Source organism: Poecilia reticulata, linkage group LG13 (genome assembly GCF_000633615.1).
Source record: "Poecilia reticulata strain Guanapo linkage group LG13, Guppy_female_1.0+MT, whole genome shotgun sequence".
Lineage (NCBI taxonomy): Eukaryota > Metazoa > Chordata > Actinopteri > Cyprinodontiformes > Poeciliidae > Poecilia > Poecilia reticulata.
In genome coordinates, this window is record NC_024343.1 from 28,772,816 (window position 1) to 28,793,724 (window position 20,909).

The window sequence follows — 20,909 nt, forward strand, 5'->3', positions numbered from 1 at the left end:
ATGTGCAGTGCTGAGTAGTGCTCTCATTCACCCTTTTGAGTCTGATGGTGAAAGAAGGGGAAACCTCATGAACTTTTCCCCTTGGAAAGAGAGGGAGGTAGCTGTTTGGAGATTTTGCTGGTAGCAAAATGCAAAGACTGTCATGGCCTGTCTGCCAGAGGAGTGCAACTCATCATCATTCTACAGAAGCACTGTTCTGAAATGGGAAAAAAAAGAAATGAAAGATGGCAGTAAGGTAAACATATCGTCTTACAGTCACGCCCAAAATAATTCATATCAATGACAAATTTAGGTTTAAAGTAACCTTGAGTTTCACCAACATGTTCTGAGCCCAACCAGAGTCCATTGAATTTTGAACAGGTTGCTGTTGAAAATGAGAATTTGTTCTCAATCAACATACTGGTAAAAAGACAAACTTTAAAAAAAAAATCTATGGAGGGATCTACAGGAAGTCATCCAACCTCAAAAACATGAACCTCAAGATATATTGTAAAAATACCAGTGGAACCAAGCAGAACAAGTTGGTCAGCATCTATAAAATGGGTTTGATCAAAAACCAATAAAAATAACACGAAAGGTAAGTTCTGGGCTTGACTGTCAAGTCACAAGGTCCTTCAGTGGCAACAGGAAGACAGACTGGACTGCAGTGAGATGCTTTGTTTTACTCCTGAGCTCTCAATTTGACATGGAGCATTAATAATCTAATGATGTAGTTATCTTATTGAAAAACTTTGATACAAGGTAATAATTTATAATCTAGAGAATAGAAAGAAAGACCCCAATTAAGCTAATGGTTAAAGTTAAAGGCAAATTAAACAACACTATCACATATTTTAGCTTAGTTAATGTCAAACTTCTACTACACAGAGGTTTGTGTGTGTTCTCTCAATTTGTCACACACACACACCCACGCACACACGCACGCACACGCACACACACACACACGCACACACACGCACACACACACACACGAGTGCATCATCATTTTTGATTAATAATTAACAACCATTCATGGCAGAAATGCTCACTAAATTACACACCTTCACTGAGTAATTTTGTTGCAAACATAGCAGTATCTCACACCTTTCTACCAAACACTTTTGAGTCATCAGCGATGTATTTATTTTAAACTAATGTGGCCTTTTGGCTGCCAATCCCTCCCTCGCAACATTTTTTTAGTTCAGACTTCGCAGCGCTGCAGCTACAAGAACAAAAATATGGAAGGGCTGTAATGGTACAAAAATCGAGATTTGATATATCCTTGGTTTTAAAGTTCTGTTATGGTATGTTTTAATCAAAACACAAAATGATTTATGCTTGTACTTGTGCATATACTCTAGGTATACTACTTGTTTATATATTCTGCACATCAAAAAAATTAATTCTCCAAGACAAATTACCTCAATCGATAAAAACAAAAGATATTCTTATTGTATTTCTAGTCAGATACACCTGTTGTAACTGCACAGGAATTCAGACTTGAGCATATCCAGTTTAAGCCTCTCATTAGAACACACAGTGATGGTTGTTTTCTTTGGGAAATGTTTCCAGGCAACTGGAAAATAAGACATTTAACAACTGAAGCAGGAAATAGTTTGGTTATCAGTGGGAAATCAGTGACACCAACATAAACCTACACTAACATCACACCGTCATTTGAGAAGCCGAATCTAGACGCTGTGGTGGCTTAGCATGTCAAATGTTTAAGAGAAACGAATTTGTGATGCAGGTTAGGATTCAGAAAGAACAAAGATTAATCAAAGATGATGCTGTTTAAATACAATTCCTGGCTTGCCAAAATTTTCCTTTTGCAAATTAAAGGAAAGCAACTGATAAATGCATTTTTAATAATGTACAGAATCATTAGGGCTTCCCTTGAAAGCATGTACCTGTGTGAACGTTTCTGGTACTGATGAAATTTGCAGCAGGAGTTCTAAAAACGTGCTCAATGCAAATCACACGTTTGAAGGTCAGCGGGAAATCAATCCATGGACATGAACAAATGGTACTGCAGAATATGTCTGAGTCCCGTGTTTGTGTCGATCTTTCAATGCTCGACTCGGAGCAACACTTTAATGTCATTACCGCAGCTCTGCTTAGAGAGGCTCGATACCTGAGCCTCTCGTCTGCAGAAGGAGAGAGAAGAAGTCTTTGGGGAAAAAGATCAGAGGCCCTCCAACCTGCCGGCTGCCTTCAAAGTTGTGGCTAAAAAACAGCTCAAGAGCGAGTTCGGTGGCTCAGAATTTCAAAACAAAAATAGCAATAAATAAGAATCCTACTAGACCATGTAGGCAATGGAGTGCATGACCACAGGATGCAACATAAAGAGCCTTGACCAGACTTTCCTCTTCACAATCTTCATCGAAACTGCAAACCCTCTGGATGAGACGCTGTAGCAGAGGGTTGCGCAATTTTTTTTCAGCTGATTTCTGAATGAACAAATGATTTCACCCCATTCGGTTGGTGTTTCTATGAACATAAAAACTCAAAGTTCAACATTTTAATATGCCAGTAAACTGCACAGCACAAGTTAAACGATGAATGATTTATCCCGTGTCAAAGCAATCTAGACCATTACTGCTTTAGATTATCAGGAGAAAAATAATCCTGAAGCAGGTAAAGCAATCAGCTGAACCGCTGCATGAAAATGAGCAGAGTGACCATAAAAAGGGAAGAAGTAAGGCTTCACGCAGAGAGATAAATACACACTGTTTGATATGAGGAAAGAGCGAGGGAAGGTTTTGCATTCCAATGTGGGCAGCAGGGCACCTTTATTACTTCCTGCTGAACACTCAGACAAATCCTGTCTTAAAGAAATATAGTCTGTATTTGGAAGCTGATGAAACATAAATAAATAAAAAACTGTGGGTACAGGTCATTATTAAACTAAAAGAGGAATTAACTCTGATCATAGATTTAAATATGTTTCAATGCCAGATCTGATATTTTCCACAAAATTCCCTAAAAACAACTTTAACTAACTTGTGGCGTTGGGGCCGAAATTAAGACTCCTGCGTATTCAGTGGTGGCTACTTCCTTATCACAGAGGCTGCGCTGGAAAGCAACTACTCCTTTACGTTAGCACTGAAGAGGCTAATGACTTGCATACTTTGGTGACCTGCTTTATTGGACATGTACTTTTTCTTTAAAACAAGAAAATGGTTGACATAAAACATCTGTAAGCGACATGCATTGATGTCTTCTTTTGATATAACTCATAAGACGGTAACAAACACGGCCAGGTGATCCAGATCTCTTTCCTCAACCAAACTCTCCAAACAAACATGTATAAAACACAGAAATCTCTTTAATTCTTCAAATATGTGATGGGCTTAGCTTAAAGGTCATTTAAAAAGCTCATCCATTAGACAATTTGATTTCATATGAGATCATAGAATGATTAAGTAAATAAGTATTTCAGTAAAACATTTCGGTTTAGCACAGCTAATTCTCTGCTACACATATTATTTAATTAAAAAAGCCTAAAATATATGTCTGTTGCGTGTTTATAAGTCAGACTAATTTCCTGTAATTTTATACAAAGCATCCAATAACATATTTCCGTACTCATTATTATCTCAACACATTAAGATTTTATCCGTTTACGGAAAATATATTATTGCATTCAATCATTTTTACTCTGCTTATCATGACATGATGTATTACTAGCAGATAAGCAAGAAAATTGAATAATGTTGCTTTTCCAATAATGGGATTATAGTCTGTAATTATGTCTCGTAATAAAGAAGAAAACAGCAGTTTGAATTTCTGCCTCTAAAATCTGTGTAGAGCTTTGATTATTTTATCTCTCGGTCTCCTCTGCGCTCTCAGTCGTTGTCGACTCACAAGGGTGAAGTTCCTCAAAACCAGAGAGCAGGACACTCAAAAGAGGAAGCAAAATGGACTCAAGGCTGCATCTCAAGGGTGTATCACTTGTGCTGAAGCAGAGATCGCTCGTTATCACCAAGTAAGAATAAAAAAAAAACAGCAAACAGGAAAAAAAGACAGCAGCTGCAATTTATCAAACAACCTCTGAAAATGCAGAACATAAACCTGCAGAAAGAAGATGCTCCTTGTGCACTCAACCCATTTCCCCCCTTAGTATTCACAACCACAAGGTTTTATACATAAATATGAATAAGCTACAAGAAGCAGCAATGACATGGCTGAGCTGAATGAGCTTTATGTATTCCATGCGTGAACCGCACCTGCAGAGTTGGGTTTCTTTGTATTTCAGCAGTAATAGGAGAGTAACAAGGATGAACAGCAGGAACAGAGCTGTTTTAGTTACTTTTATGCAAAAATGTTTCAGACTGTGCAGCTCAAGGATTTTGGAGACTAATATTTATTTAACAAAAATCAAGAGTGCCGTGTTCTCTAATGTTTTCTGCATATATTCATCAATGAAACACACACACACACAACACACACACACATACACACAATCACAAACACAGATTTTGCGTTTGACTATTAGTAAAATCAAGTGAAAATCTGTCCATTCTCTATCCATACTTGCTTATCCTGGTAGCAGAACAGAAAACAATTTTTGATGTGCATTTTGGGTTTTCTTTAAAGATCCAAATCTAAAATGTATGTTGTGCAATTTTCCTTCCCCTCTATTCTGATACCTGACAATGCAAGACATCCAGCGTGATAAAGGCCAGCAGAGATCCACGTTTATGAAGCACGTATCAGTTGACAGGACTGTAAGAGTCTAACATGGTCAGACAGAAGTCAATCTGTTGACATGATGCCACTTGGTTACGGGACGTTCATTTTCACACAAACTCTTCACGGTTCAAAAGAGAAGAAGGATCCCACTGCACTGCATGTTGTGTGTGACAGTTTACAACAGCATGGGAAACAGTGAGAAACGACTATTACAAGCTCAAAAGTTTGGAAGAACAGAAAATAATTTTATTTTAATTTTATTTTCCATGGCAAAATACAAAAAAAATGACAGAAGGAAGGTTGGTGGGACTTGTGTCTGCTGCATCAGACCAGAACTAAGCAGGGACAGATCAGTGTTCAGGTCCAACAGAACGCACTTCCTCACAGCCTCTTACTCCTTCAAAATATCCATTTGAATCGTTGGAAAGCCGGTTTCTCTGGCTGGAAAATCAACCATGTCAGAAAGGCTCAAAATCCAGACATAAGTCCAATTTAGTATCTATACCAAGACTTAAAAAAAACAAAGTTCAACACTTACCATCCAATCTGATTGTGCTTCAGCTATTTTACAAAGGTCTCTAGACGTGTGATACAAATTGTAGCATCCAAAACACCTAAACAGTTACTGTAATGCAGTGTATCACAGAAATATACACATAAAAAAATACAATGACATTTCTCGTTTTTATTTTTCACAACCTTTCAAAACTATTTATCGTTTCCTTTCCACTTCCCAAGTCTGCACCAGTTTGTGTTGGCCTATCACATGCTATCCCAGTAGCAGACACCGGGATGTAAATGTAATATGTTAATTTAACAGTACCGTTATTTGTTTTGGTACCGGCGCACTCGGAATCAAAACATAAAACCTTGTTGGTTTGGCAGTCGGCACCAAAACCACAGTTTGTAGCAGGTGAGCTGTGGGATTTGCTGCTGACTCAACTGCACAACTGAGTCACATGTTTATTCAGTGAGCGATTCTTCAAGGTTGCAGAGCTCACCGTACAGCATGAGTAAACAGTGATATTGTAGAAAAACACATGGAGTTTATCGTGGAACTTTAAGGCAAATATAGGCAAATTTTTTTGCAGCAGCACTTTTTAAGCCTGGCACAGTCTGTCATTACTCCATCTCTTCAGATTACTCCCTGTCAAGACTCTAACAACAGGATACTGACTCATCTGTCTGCCAGAAAATGACCTGTCTGCTAGAAAATCCAACATTTTGTAGAGGCGGTTTAGGTGAAGCTGATGTGTGACAAGCAGCCATCATATCAGCTGACACTCCTGCCAGTCAGCCATGCGTGACCCCAAGCATATAATCTCAGAATATGTTTGAAGAATTAATCTCAGACTCCCACCGAGGAACAACATCCAGGAACTTGTGTGTGTGTGTGTGCGTGTGTGTGTGTGTGTGTGTGTGTGTGTGTGTGTGTGTGTGTGTGTGTGTGTGTGTGTGTNTGTGTGTGTGTGTGTGTGTGTGTGTGTGTGTGTGTGTGTGTGTGTGTGTGTGTGTGTGTGTGTGTGTGTATATGCACATATATATTCTTGCAATGCATTTTTATTCTGTCGGAATGTCTGCTCTTCTTGATTTTGTAGTTGTTTAAGTCATCTAACATAATCTAATCTAACATCCATTACTGTCTCTAAAGTTCCTGCTAGAGTAACAGTTGCTACATGGATGGGGCGTTTTAAACCAGGTACCAGGATGACGAGGAGATGTTAGTTTTGAATGATTAGTTTCAGCAGGAGTCTATGACAAGACTTCCCTCCTAATATCTGCTGTTAATCCACCATCTGTGATTACATCTGTCCCATTCCTAAATGAACCATGTAGGCTGATTTGTACAATCAGCTTTTAACAGTCACAACCTTTCATCATGAGCATTTCCAGCACAAGTGCTTTTTAAGTGCTCATAAACTTTGTTGTTCAAAAAAAATGTCTGGATGTTGGAAAACAAATTATGAATGAGCTTTTTGGTTGGCAGATGATGAGTTCAATATTTGCAGATTTTTCTGAGAAAGTAATTCCAAATTTTGTATTTAAGAAAAATTACCTATTCACAGATTTTTCTAACAAATCATATCAGAAATTTCTGAAAGAAACTGAAGCTGAAACACTTGGGTATAATGTCACTTGGCACATTACTGGCTGATGTTTGCATTACAAACCGACAATCGAGGACCGACGTTCATTTTATAAACCCAAAAGTGAAGAGGAGGGAGACTGTTGATTCTAGATCCTAATGTAGCACCAAGACAATTTCTGCTGTGCATATCGGTGCAAATTGTGATATATTTCAAGTTTGCACTATTAAAATATGCAGTTTTAGAGAGGGTTTCAGCTATCTGTAGGCTAACACCCACTGTGCTATCAAAGCAGAGTGAGAACGCTTGAGTTAGTCTAGCACTTCACAACGCAACTCTATAAAGACATGCAGAATTTGGACAGAAGTAGAAAACGTATATAATTTTAGTGAAAAACACACGTTTGTGCATCTGTGAAGATACACAGCTCACATTGGGGATTGAACAACATCAAGGACTGACAGTCCAGCGGACAGAAAACAAAGTGCTGCTGTTAAGACGTGCTCAAAGTTTTATGCTGCTTGTCTGCTGTCTCAGTCTGCTCCCATGTAACATTTGTATGTCAGATTAGAAATGACATCTTGCAGAAACCTACTAGTTGCATGGCAACTACGATTCAGTTCAGCTCTGCCACAAATGGGAGCACTGTAAGCTAAAGTTATTGATTTTAGTGGACAACTCAGCACTTTCACTCAGAGGTCAGTTGGAAAAGCCATCATAGAAAAACTGCTGTGTGGCTGGGGGAGCAGGAGGTTTCGGAAAAATAAAAATGAATGAACTTTTATTTTGTTAAACCTCGGGAGAAATAAATCGATCTGCCTTATCTGCTCAGAGAATTTAATAGTAAATGTCTGCTAGAGGTCCCTAAAGTTCAGGGGTGAAAAATACAAACTAGAGGCTGAGCTTCAGAAATTTCACCGGCGTGTTGAATTACAGGAGACCTAAGATGTTATGCATGAATTTACTAACTGCAGTGAGCCAGTCCAATTAGGAAGAGTTTGGCATTTTTCAATGGGGGTCTTAATAAGCAATCAAATCTTTGGGAATCACTGGATTAAACTAACAAGTACATGACTTGAATTTGAAGCACAGCTTATTTATCTCAGTATATTCAAAGTACTTGGAGCGATTGCACAGGGGTTTCATAAACTAGCCCATCTTGCTGGCTGTTATAAAAGCAAGCAATTACTGACACAGATCATAAAACCCCTCTATGATGTGGCAGTCAAATTAGGTTTGAGCTTTAATCATCACAGCCACAATCATTTTAGTCTGAAAGACGGAAATGTGGACGGTAAAAGCTTAAACACCTTCTTTGAAATCCTGAATAAAAAAATAATAAAACCTCAAGGGTGGCTGGAAAGATCTTCTGCCATGCAAAAAAAAAAAACAGGATGTAAGCAAAAAAAAAGGGTAAAAATACCTTAATAATGAATTTGATGGATAATCCAAGCCAGCCAATAGTTTTTATGAAAAAGTATAAACAGCTGTCCCTGACTCAACACGAGGCAAATAAATGAGCATCTAAATGTTACACAGCTCATTTTCAGGCAGGTTGCATTTCTCAAGCGCAGCCTTCAACACACAAATATGACCCTTGACCAAAGTGAGGAGGAGGAAAAGATCTAGACAGATGAAGGCTCTGGTATTGGTTGAAATGCAGCATGTGTTGCTCCTAACGTAGCAGCGCTCTTAAAAAAAGGGGGAAAAAACCTTGTATCTGCGCTTCATTTTACCATCTGGGCATTTCTGTCTGCCAACACAGTCTGTCTTATATTTAAAGTGAGATCAGTTCATTCATACATTCATCTCACAAACCTACTTTACACACTCACACATGTACATTTGGAGTCAAGAATTAACACGGTGACCAAAATGATATATTTTTAGATGGTGAGGAGGAAAAAAAGGAATACATACATCGGCACTAAAGAAGTTCTTACTCATAACTACAGTTCTTCTAATAGTACAAAACCATCCAGAGACATTAAGGTTTATGCTACTGAAGAAATATTAGTATTTGTTAGTCAGTCAATTAACTAAAGTAGTTCATGAGTCCTCAGATCCCGTCCGTGAGGCTCGGTGTCCTGCATCTTTTGGATGTGTCTCTGCTATATCACACCTGAGTGAAATAATGAAGTCATCATCAGGACTCTGGAGAACTTTTATTAATTATTTTATTAATAATTTTATTTATTAACTTTTTTTAATTAGCTCTGCAGGTGATTGAGCCACTTTACTTAGGTGTGTTGCACTGTGGACACACCTAAAAGCTGCAGGACAGCAACCAACTAGGTCTGAATTTGAAGACAGCTGTTCTAGTTCTAGAGGTTTCTCGTGGTGTTCTTTACTCCCTGCATGTTTCTATTTGAATATCTAAAAGATTTTGTGCACATTTGTAATGGAAATAAAGACCCATATGTACCATGTGTAATATTTGAAACAGTCTAAAACATTTTCAAAGGTTTGCAGAAGGTCTTCTTTTTCTAACATCACTTAATCCAGTCATTTTCACCCCACTATTTGACAACTTTTTACAATAGTTCTTTACTTTTCTTTATATTCCCACTCTTCTTGATTTGCCAACTAGCAATAAACATGGTTAAAACATAAGAATGCAAGTGCTAAAATAGAAAAAGGAAATTTGCCAAGAGCACTTCAAAACAAAGCAACTATTAGATCCAAGAAAAACAAAGAAAACCATGTACTTTTCTTTTAACTTACAGTTCAGTGGCTGAAAGTAGTAAGTTTCCAGTAAGTTACCAATAAGGCTGTTACGGTCACTGCTCCAAGGAAAACACTGAGTGCACCAGCAATGGCTTTTCCTCCAGGCTCAGTCTCCCTGCTCTTTTGTTATGTGCTGCCTTAGCGCGTGATGATGCTTTGGAGGTGGGCCAAGGGGGTTTAGCGGATGGAAAAAAAAAAAATGTGCTTTTGGCTCTCATTTACCACTGAGACACCACAGTTAAGGGCATGCACCCAGTTAGCAGCGTAACTATACAGCATCAGACAGAGCCTGTGGGAACTGCATCCAGCATCTAAACCGTACTGCAGACCTTGTGTTTATTCACCTCTGGAACCAAGATGGTGCAATTTCACTTCGATAGGGGGGAATACTGGGAGCATACTAAGTGCCTCATAAAAACAAAGTCAGTTTGACAATGTAAGCCTGAAAATGCAGAACTTTATTTCTGAGTATCAAACTATTGATTGAATTTTAAATTTCAAGCAGTAAAAACGTAACAAAATTCTAAAACAAATGAACACGGTTTCAAATTATTACTTTCATAGAACTTCTGTTTTTAACCATTGATTTAAAATAAAAAATACCATTAAAACTGCACATGAAAACAGTCTCTTGACTCTGTGTATTTTGATGATCTCGTAAATGCAGCACGTCAGATGCTCCACCGCATACAGGAGCAAAAATCACAGAGTATCACAACATTACTAAATGTTAAATGCACCTGGACTTTTGAACTCAACTAAACCAGCGAGGTTTTTTTTCAGGATATTTTTGTCTTTATTACAAGCTGGAGAAAAGAACAGGAGTAGTCCTCTGCCTCCAGCTAGCTAGCGGCTACTGCAAAGAAAGTTAAATTGTACCCAGATGGCTATAGCATTGTCTGGCTGATGCACCACAAAAAAAAAAGGCAGATAAACCTACACAGTTGTTGTTGTTGTACTCCTTGTAAGTATTTCCAATGATGAAAACATAATGTTTTGCTCAGACCTCTTTTTGTAATCTTGTGGTTATTTCACATGAATAACAAACACCAACGTTAGAAAAAAAAATTACTTTTACCAGCTCCTTTTTTGATACAATTACTTCAGAATGTTTATCATTCTTTGCTTAGTCTTAAAAAACTGAATTTTTGTCTTAAAAACAAACTTTGAAAACTGACATGAGTCCAATTACAACCCCTATCTCAGGAAATCAGTGGTCAAAGCGAACTGCTAAACAGAAATTGAGTATAAAATTATTATTTTCCCACCTGAGCCACCATATAAATGAGTGGGGTTTTTTTATGGTAATGTTTCAACTTTAAGGTTCTACTGTTCTTTTACTCAACTTTCCAATCAAGGAACAATTTAACATGCTTTTGATTTATTAACTAGAGGCATTCCTGGACCGTTGGGTAATAATAATTCATAACATCTTATTCGCTCACTGTAAGCCAGAATCGAGATATTTATGGTTCTTCAAATGAACAAAATCTGGTTAAATTGACTTGGAATATTCTTCATATTCATGCACTCACTACATATTGCTTCTCTATTTATTTTTGCAAAGATCTGAAAAGCAGCATTTTCCTAGTGAGCTTGCAAATCTCCTGACTCGAGTTAAGCAGAAGAAAAGCCTTTTAAATCCTATAGATTGTGCTTTGTAATAAAGGAGAGGACAAAGTGAGCATGGGGCTTAAACAGGGGTTAATTATGTCAATGAAAGGTCACTACTGAGTCTTCAAAATAAAAGGAACTTCATTTTGATTCATTTAGATGTTTGACATTTGTACTACTTTGTATGTTTTCATGTAAAAGCATAACCATGAATTATTGTGTTCGGCATATTTTATTAGCAGTTTTTACCGATTCAATGAAGTCTTCAAAAAAAAAAAAAAAGGTAATGATGAAGATGTTGAATGCTGATGAGTAAAATTAGGTTTAAGGATAAAGATTTAAATTCATGACTTGCAGCAATTTCATGTTTCCAGCAGATTAGATCCCATGCAGATGATAATAAAAGGATATTTTCAATCATTGGAGACTTGAAGCTTGATTTGGATTAAAATATTTTAAGATTTTCAACACATCTTAACCTAGAAAGCTGTTATAATATAGGTGAATGCAGTTAATTTCTGAAAAACGTTGAACGGAGCAGCCATTTGCGGGTCCCCAGCTGAGTTCCCCCCTCATAAAGCCCCCTTTCCCCGTGTTTCCCCCACTCAGTTCCTCCAGACTAGCGGCAGCAGCAATTAGTAAACACCTGGTGGAACTGCATGTCTGCTGAGCTCCTAACCTAAAGCATTTTCATAAGAACTGAAGGAAACATCTTTACTTGATAGTGCAGTAAAATGGCACTCTGAAAAAAAAAAACATAATACCCCACTGTCATAGACAGACCATTTTACATTGTCACACCGCTTGCTGGAGGGATTTAAAAAAAAATACTCACATGCAAACTGTAGCAGAGCCTCTCGACTGAGGATGATTCCATAGCTGTTCTCAACTTGACACTGATACTTCCCGCAGTCAGTGATCTCGCTTGCATTCGTTATAATGAGATCTCCATCAATGAAGCTGTAGCGGAAGTCTGTCTTTGAATCTACTTCTGTCCCGTTAATGTACCAACTGAAAAACAAACGAGGAGCGTTAATATGTTTGTAATGAAATGCATCCTAATGAGGTGTGAAATCAGAAGCAGAGACAAAAAAAAAAAAAGAAGCACACACCTGTATGTGGGCAGTGGATTCCCCCGCGCCTCACAGTGCATCATCACTTTCTTTTCATCAGAATCCAATGGAAAAATAACATCATCTGGCTCCTGGATGAAAACGGGCCCAAACTCTTCACTTTCTGTGAAGATGAAAAAAAAAAAAAAAAAAAAAGAGGAAAACGGAAAGAGATGACGATAATTGCGCGGTTCACACCAGGAGTGCCAATCAGTTTTACAGTCCAATTACCTCACAATTACGAACAGAAAGGAAAGATGTACAACTCCATGCTGTGACTGAATTGGAAACAGCTAAATGGCATCAGGATGCAGGCAGCATATGTTTTTCAGACTATTAAAAAGACACAAGGAAACAAGCCTGAAAAAAGCCCAAATGAGAGATAACAAATTACATATATGTGTGAAGTGAGCCTCGGAGACCTTCCTGTTAATCCTGCATGATTAACTGAAAATGGGAACTATAATACCACTTTTTTTTTGGGTTCATGTAAGCTACTGCCAAATTACATTTACACCTTTAGACCTAGCGCGGTTTCCCTAAAAGCCTAAGTGAGATGAGTGAGATTTGAGCTTTGTAGAAATAGCTCTCGGCCAAGTTCAGGAAAGCAGAACACAAAGTGAACATCAGTCATCTCCCTGGCTTCATTCCCACCTTGGCTGGACTTTTTAATTTTCTGTTCCAACATTGATGGAAAAAATATTTAAAAAATAAAAGAGTGCCATGCAGAAATGATACTGCCGTGTATCATTCCTTCCTGAAACCCGTCTTCCACGTTGTTATGAGTTTGCGAGTATTACAGGATTTTAAAAGGTTCCAGGTCTCAGCGCTGTGAACATTTTTCATCGTAACGCTTTCAAAGTGCGAAATCACTTCATTTGCAAATGCTAAAAGAAAGAGCCAAAATGTTATGACATTAGTTTGGCTGTAGGAAGCACAGAGAAGTGGAGATTTACGGGGGCACAAAATTCAAGGAATCTGGCTAAGAAATGTATGTCCAACAAAAAAAAGATATAAATTAAATAAAACATTTCAAAATGTTAAAATCTATTTAAAATCTATGTAATTCATTAATCAAAATTAACAAATTCAAGTCCTGGCTTTTTACCCCCCCCCCTCCCCATGTTAAACATAAAATGTAATATAAAATATTTAATAAATTGTTTTAGTGACCATAAAAAGAAATGCTGTTTTTCTGTTGTGAATGTCATGCTATGTGTCTAGTTTTATATTTCAGTGTTAGTTTTGTGACTCAATGAAAAGAATGGGGGGGAAGGGTAATTCCATTAGTTTAATAATATTTTTAATCTGTATTAATATAGATCAAACATAAACATTTAATTATTAATTTGGCAGTTTTCTGTTTTTGTCATCTATTAAAAATCTGTACTACGGTTGATAAAAAATGCTAATCAAATAATTGAATACTCCAAAGGCATCTAAAGCAAGAATATATTGTTCAGATTATATAATCTCCAGCATATTTATGTAGGTCTAGTTGGAGTGTCTGACAGATCCTGTTAGGAATCACGACTACTTCTCCAGTTTATTCTGCTCTGCTGAGCCTTCAGCTTCCACTGAATCATAGACTAGACAGCTTTTCACATATATTGTTCTGTGTTTTGCTTTTCTGAATTTTAAAATGTACAGAAGACCGATGAATCTTGCATTTTTCAGAAGAGTCGTTTTCCTGCAATGTAAAGAATTCATGAAGACATCAAGTCCGGCAGACAAACTGTCTCTGCGCGAAGATTTATCTGAGTAATACACGTCCTTTTCTGTTGAAACGTAACATTTGCTGCCTTTGAGGTTGATCTGGAGGACTCTCGACGTAAACATCGAAGCCACTCAATCTTGCCTATTGCTACCATTTAGAAAGGACCTGGTGTCAGGATTAGAGTCAAGGCTTTCCTCTCACTGTGTATACAATTGCACCAGGCATTTGTCACCATTTCAGTGCTCTGCAGGGAAATGAAAAGCTTTTCAAGTAATATCCCAATCACTGGAGGAAAATTCATCAGTATTAAGTTGCAAAGCATGCTGTGTTACAACCCACAGTCTGAAGCACTGGTGGTGTTAAAAAGAAATGAAAAAGCTGACTTCTCTGCTTTCACACCATTTCCACTGAGCTTAACTGTCTTCTAAGTAAAACAGACTCAACAGTATTGATTTGTTGCATCTATCCAACTTAGCTCTGAGTGGCTTGTGCAGCTTGACAATAAGTGTTATTACAAACAAAATCATATGGATTATACAGTTATAATACACTTAAAACAGAATAATTTCTCGTGAGTTATGCTGCGTGTCTCCACCGTTAAGTGCTGCCCCACAAAAAGAATAGAGAATAATATACTGACAACAACTCTATCAATGCTTGGTCAATGAAAGAGTCCAAGGAAACACCAGACATTCAAATACAGATGTAGCTGCTAACAACCTGGTCCGAAAAGGGCCACGATTCAACAAATGTATGAAGCATTTCTTCGTTATGTTGCTAATCATTTGAAACTGGTGACTGCGCTGTGCAGTCTGACCTACAAGACACAAGGATAACCTGAATTAGTTCCAAGTGTGCTGCGAGTAAATACTGAGAAAAATCACAAAAGAATTTCATATTTATCCTCTATTTTTATGACTTTCAGGTGATTAGTTAGTTTCTTTGTGGTTGTTGAGCTCTGAAAGTTTTAATACATTCATTCAGAGTTATAATGCAGAACTTTGGATTCTGTCATGCAGCAAGAGCAACAAATGAAATATTTAGATTAAAGCACGTTCACATCTTCGAACTGCCCAAAGTTAAAGGGTCAATATTTTATTCGATCTCCTATTTTACAAGAGGCAGTTCTACAAATGCCTGCCACACTTTTCAGATGTGTTTTCTTTAATTTGGGAAAACCGTGCGTCATTATCCCAAAACATCTGAACTGAACACTTGCTTGTTTCGGTGTAGCTCATAAAATCTCAATAAAATACATTGAAGTTTGTAACAAAAAGGAGAGAAAACTGAAAATGAGAAGACAAAGAAATTCATATAAATTATATATCACTCTTATGTCGAGGTTATCTGCTGTGTGAGGGGAAACCACAACTTTCTCTTGGGCAAAGATATCCTTTCTATCTTGACAAGAACACAAAGGGAGCTGAATACAGGCATGAGCCTACTTCAATTTCACAAAGGCCACGACCTGGTCAGTGCAGGCGATGCACTGTGATAATAGATGGGTAAGATACATTTCAAGATCAAATCCAGACAGACAAGGCGTGCGTGAAACCTGGAGTGTTGGCAGAGAGCTGAGAAAGAGTCTATTCACAGCAATCAGGTTTCCAGGAGTTCAGTCAAACTCCTGGGCTACATCTCTGGTTTTTGTTTGTTTCAGGAACTAAGACGATTGAAATAATACAGAAATTCAGAATCTTGACTGATATTTTGTAAGGACTGAAAATGTAATCCTGGACAAAAGGTATTAAATAACATTCTTGAGGTTAGAGGTTTAGTTTTATGAGCCACTGTAAAAAGGCAAGTGAGCTTTTATGTTTTTAAATATGGAATAATTTGTGTACCGTATTTTCCACACCATAAGGCGCACCGCATTATAAGGCGCGTAGAATAGACGCTACAGTAGAGGCTGGAGTTACGTTATGCATCCACTAGATGGAGCTGCACTAAACCGAATGTCAACAAAACAATCCGACTTCGGTCGGCGAGGAGAGGCTTCCGCTATTGGGCCGGGGCGTGGCCGGACGATGGTCACCCTTCTCCATTCGCACACAGCACGTTGGTGGAGAAAGTGGTGCTAAATGACCTGCATACGACCTGATTCTAGACGGTCAGTAGGTAGATAGGTCAGTCAAACTTTATTAACAAACCAGCGTTGTGACAACTATCCCAGCATGCACCACACGCTTCTTCTTATACGGGCGAAAATGAAGTCGGCGGCTGCTTACCATAGTTGGTAGACCTGTTGTGGCTCAATATTGGTCCATGTAAAAGGCGCACCGGATTACACGGCGCACTGTCGGCTTTTGAGGAAATTGAAGGTTTTTAAATGCGCCTTATAGTGCGGAAAATACGGTATTCTGTCTGACTTCTCTAGCTTTAAGTACCTTAATAAGAAAACATCACAGTGTTTAATATCAAAGAATGTTCATCATCTTTTATCAAGTTACAGAAAAAACTGCAAAAGGAAACTTTGAAAAAAAAAAACTGTTTTAATGCATCTACAATTTTGATATAAAGAATTTCATGCCTATAGAAAACACAACTTGTTACAGATGAAGCCAAATAAAGCATGAGCTTGACTGCAACATTAATTTCACCTTCACTCCTGAGGTCCTCCTGAGAGCCCAGCAGGCCGAGGGCTGACAGAGGGTGACTGGAGAAAACAGGCCAGTCAGGAGTCACCAGCCCACCACTGTGCTGCTGTCGAGGTCTGCTGCGCGAGTTGAGCGCTGACGAAGAGCTGTCTTGTCTCATTCGTAACACCGCTGCGTATGACATCGGCCGTGCCGCAACAGCTCTCGCAAACTCTGGGGGAAGAAAAAAAAAGACGAGATAGAACATGAGCAGTCCAGAGTTATATTTCTTGGTACGTTTCAGTGGGATTAAGAAAAAAAGAAATGGATACATCAGGTGGTTTAAGAATGAATAACGAACAGTGCAATGTAACCATTTTGATTCACATCCCTTTTTTTGCTATGAAGCCATCTAACTACTGTGCAATAAAATACATTTTAAAATGCAGGAGCCAAAAAAACACCCGAAACCTTAATAAGATGTACCCCACTTCAGATAGAGCTGGAAATTAAATAAATGGTAAAATGTCCTACAGTGAAGGAACTGCAAGGGAAGTTTCCTGAAATAAAACACAAGATTATATTTGAAGCCTGGAGGAAGACTTAAAAACTCTTTTCTGACAGGTATGCAAAACATATTGTTGAGAAGTACATTTCTGAAACCTCTAGCTCTTTATTAAAGTTGGTACTTTCTGCTGCTCAATCAAATCCTATGCTTGTCTTCTGGCCTGTTGTGGAAGATTTTAGTTTTCATAGAGCACAAGTATCATCTTTTGAACTGGTTGCAAGAAAAAAATGTAACTATTTTTACAAAATGTCTTTACTACAGTCTTAATAATATATGTTTTATTGAAAATATGTGGCGTATCAACTGTGATACCACAAGTCAGTACAGTGTGGATTTTTTATTTTATTATTTCACGTGTATAATTCATTCCTTTAACATAGGAAAAATGAATGAAATATGTTAATATGTTAATGAAAGCATAATGTATCAAAGTGATGAAATAATACGATGAAAGGTTACAATTTTAAAATACAGAATGCTCAGACTATAGCATCAGGCTATAACCGGAAAAGTCAACTTTATATTTCAAAGGGCAACCAGGTGCAATTTGAGCTGATGTTGCACTTTTTTTCTAACGTCGCCCAGTTTGGTGTCGTATATAAAACTGTATTTTAAGTGAGTAAACGTGTTGAAATTGTGCACAATTTGCGAAACATCAAATCACGTCACATCTATAAACTCGGAGTGGTTTATGATGCGCCTCTGTCATTTGTTTTATAGTGCAGATGTAGTGGGATGACAGGCATAAAAGTCACAGCGCGCTACTTTAGGCTTTTTTTCTTAGTCCATCTTCAATGACCCTGCTTGGGATGGAAGTTTAATGCTTTATTAACTTTATGATTGGCTGACCAATGGTCAGACAATTATAATCTGTCAAATCAAGACAAGTTTATTTGTATAGGACATTTCAGCAACAAGGCAGCTTAAAAACACAATAACCAATTACATTGAGACTATAAACAAGCACATTTCACCAAACGCCAGCATTAAATTCATTAAGAATAATTATCAAATATTCATGTAATGTTTTAGTCAATGTGCCAATTGTTATTAATAAAAAGGCAACTCTAAACAAGTTGTCTTGCTTTAAAATAGCAGTTTTAAAGGGTCAAGGGTCAGAGTCTTGAAGCTTTTAGATGTGTCCCTTGTCCTACACGCTGCCTGCAGCTCCACAGAGCTCTGCTAGTGAGTGAATACCGGAGCCAGGTGTGCTGAAGCAGAGAGGCAACTAAAAGATGCAGGACACCTGCCCTTGAGGAAAGCAGTTTAAAAAGACTCAGTGTTTCAGCATCTTTGCAGTTTTCTGGAAGTTTGTTCCAGATTAGTGGGGCATAAGAGCTGAATGATGCTTCTCTGTGTTTGGTTTTGATTCTGGGGATGCAGAGTAGATCTGAACCGCTGTAACACTAAAATGTGTAAATATAGCATTTGCAAAGTGTAAATTAAAAGAAGTTCTCCAATTATTGTGGCATTTAGCAAATAGAAAAAAAAAACTGATAATCCTAACTTGCCTAAAACCGAAACAGTTAATTCTGATTTCACATCAAACAGTCCAAAAAAATACATGCATGTGTCTTTTTATGAATGTACTTTGTATGTAAAACTGTGTGTATTTGGAGTTTATAATTGTGAAACTCATGCTTTGTAGCTTCATCCAAAAACATCTGGCAGTCTGACTGGAGATCGACTTGTGGACTGCTGGGACATTAGTTGCAGTACTTGAAGCCACATCCTTTCATATGCTGTGAAATGCAAATAAGAACAGCATGAACTATTTTTATTTTTTATTCTATTTTATCAAGGACATCACACGAGGCATGATAACAAAGCAGCAGTTGTTTGGGACGAAGGTTTCCTAGCCAAAAGCTCATTTGCAAACATGGCAGATAGACAATAGCGCAATGGGAGGTATTTGATAAATGGCCTGTACTGTATAATGCTTTATCAAGTCCTGAGGACCGCAAAGTGTTTACTCTACAGAACGAGCCCCTACCGCCGTGGCCACCTTCGCTGAAGGTGTTGCCTGACGGTGTTTCCCTCACAAGTTTCAGAAATGTCTGGGGGTTTTCAGTCTTCATGCTAATTTTATTACAGATGAAAGAGAAAAAGAAAAAACTTCTCATTTAGCTCCAATACAGCCTGACGTTACGTATGCAATTTCTGCCCAGGTGTCATCTTATATACATCCTCCAAATTCACTTTTCATGCCTCGCTGGTAAAGACATGAATTTTCTAAAATGAAACATGAATACACTTTATCATCTTTCATTAAGGATTATTTTATTCTACTCTGTTCCATATCTGTAACATTACAAAGTGGATAAGAAACCCCCCAAAAAGGGGCTTATGTCATGGTTATTCTTTGTTCATTTCAAAGAGTTGTAATATTTCCTTTACTTTTGAAGAATTCAAACTTCTTTTTTTTTTCAGGTAGGCTAATGAGACATTGTGCTGTGCTTTTATTAAGCTAAAAATATCAGAACTAAATGCTTTACCCACAGATTGATGAATATGTAACTTTTCTTGAGTAACTGTACAAAACTGCTGTAGGTATAGACAGCAAATAAAACACAGCGAGCCAGATAGCAGAAGCAGCTCACGCTAAAATGCAAAAGACAAGAACCTTAAAGCACAGCAAGAGTCTAATCAGAGTTCTACAAAAGGGGGAGGGGGTGTGGGGGAGTTTTGCGCTACATGATAAAGTGCTATGGAAGAACTGAATAAAACAGAGAAATAATTATGTATCCTTAGGGACTTGTCAGCACAAAAACACTGCTATCTAAAAATGGAGAGCAGGCAATTACTGTATAACATATTCTTGGGTACAGCAAGATATGGAACTCTGAAATTAAAAGCATTGTGAGTTTGAATATTGCAAAGCAAAGCAATGGGTAGTTGGATGTCATCTTGGCAGCCGGTTTATCATGTCATGAATCAGTTCAGCTGAGGTGTACACAGACTCCCTTCTGCACATAACAATGAACCTATCATTACTGCAGAAAAGTTTGCTTTAACAGCCATAAGAAAAATTGATTTTTTGTTTTACAGAATGTATAACTACCACTTAGCTCTCTTGTGCCCAAACCCTAAAAGGTATAAATGCATGTTCTTGTTGAATTTTTAATGGATAAGAAAAGCATGCATTGCTTAGAAAAATGAGTGAAAAGAAAATAAAACCTTCATGTAGAAGAATGAATTTGCAATGAATTCATATTTTTTGTATGACTAACTGTAGACTGTTTTCTATTCTGGTTGTGGCTTGACTTGGTCTGTCACAAAAACAAGGTGATAAGTTTTTAAAAACAAAAGTTTTAAGTGCCGTAAAACCTCTTCACTGAGTTGCATAACCAACACACGGATGTTTGAATCTGTGGATGCAGAGTGGCAGAGCCATCAATGTCATGGAGGCTAAAGTGATATCCTAGAAGTCACGAGTTGACAATTCTCTTATTTTGGGATTAGCAAATATATTTATATGTAGAACTCTGTCTTTTGTATGAATGTGCTTGTCTTTGGGGTCCAAGTGGCTGTCATATAGTAGAGATTATTTTGTTACCTACAGTATAACATGCTCTCATTTCATTTTAAATTGTGCGCTGGGATCAGTGCTGTGGAGCTTACAGAGTTGCGCCGTTATTGGTCAGTAATGTAACGTTTTGGTTATGTCAGAATCTGGTTTGATTCACCTATTTTTATTTTTTCACATGACCGTCTAGATATGACTTTTTTTTCCCCGTATATATTGTAAGTACTTAAAGAAATACAAAGCATATCTGATGTGATTTTGTCAATTTCGCTTTCAATTTTAAAGGATCCAGATTGCCAGAGTGCGTG

General features: G+C 37.7%; 1 protein-coding gene across 2 annotated transcripts in view; it reads right to left on the reverse strand.

The window, feature by feature from the left end:
* cntn5 (contactin 5) overlaps positions 1-20,909 on the reverse strand; it is a 151,106-nt gene that overhangs the window by 73,922 nt on the left and 56,275 nt on the right. For both annotated transcript variants that reach the window (XM_008426420.2, XM_017308391.1), the window contains 3 exons: positions 16,532-16,741; positions 12,215-12,338; positions 11,938-12,113 (listed from right to left, as the gene is read on the reverse strand). In XM_008426420.2, the coding sequence (XP_008424642.1) occupies positions 11,938-12,113; positions 12,215-12,338; positions 16,532-16,741 (510 nt within the window). The remainder of the gene's footprint in view (positions 1-11,937; positions 12,114-12,214; positions 12,339-16,531; positions 16,742-20,909) is intronic.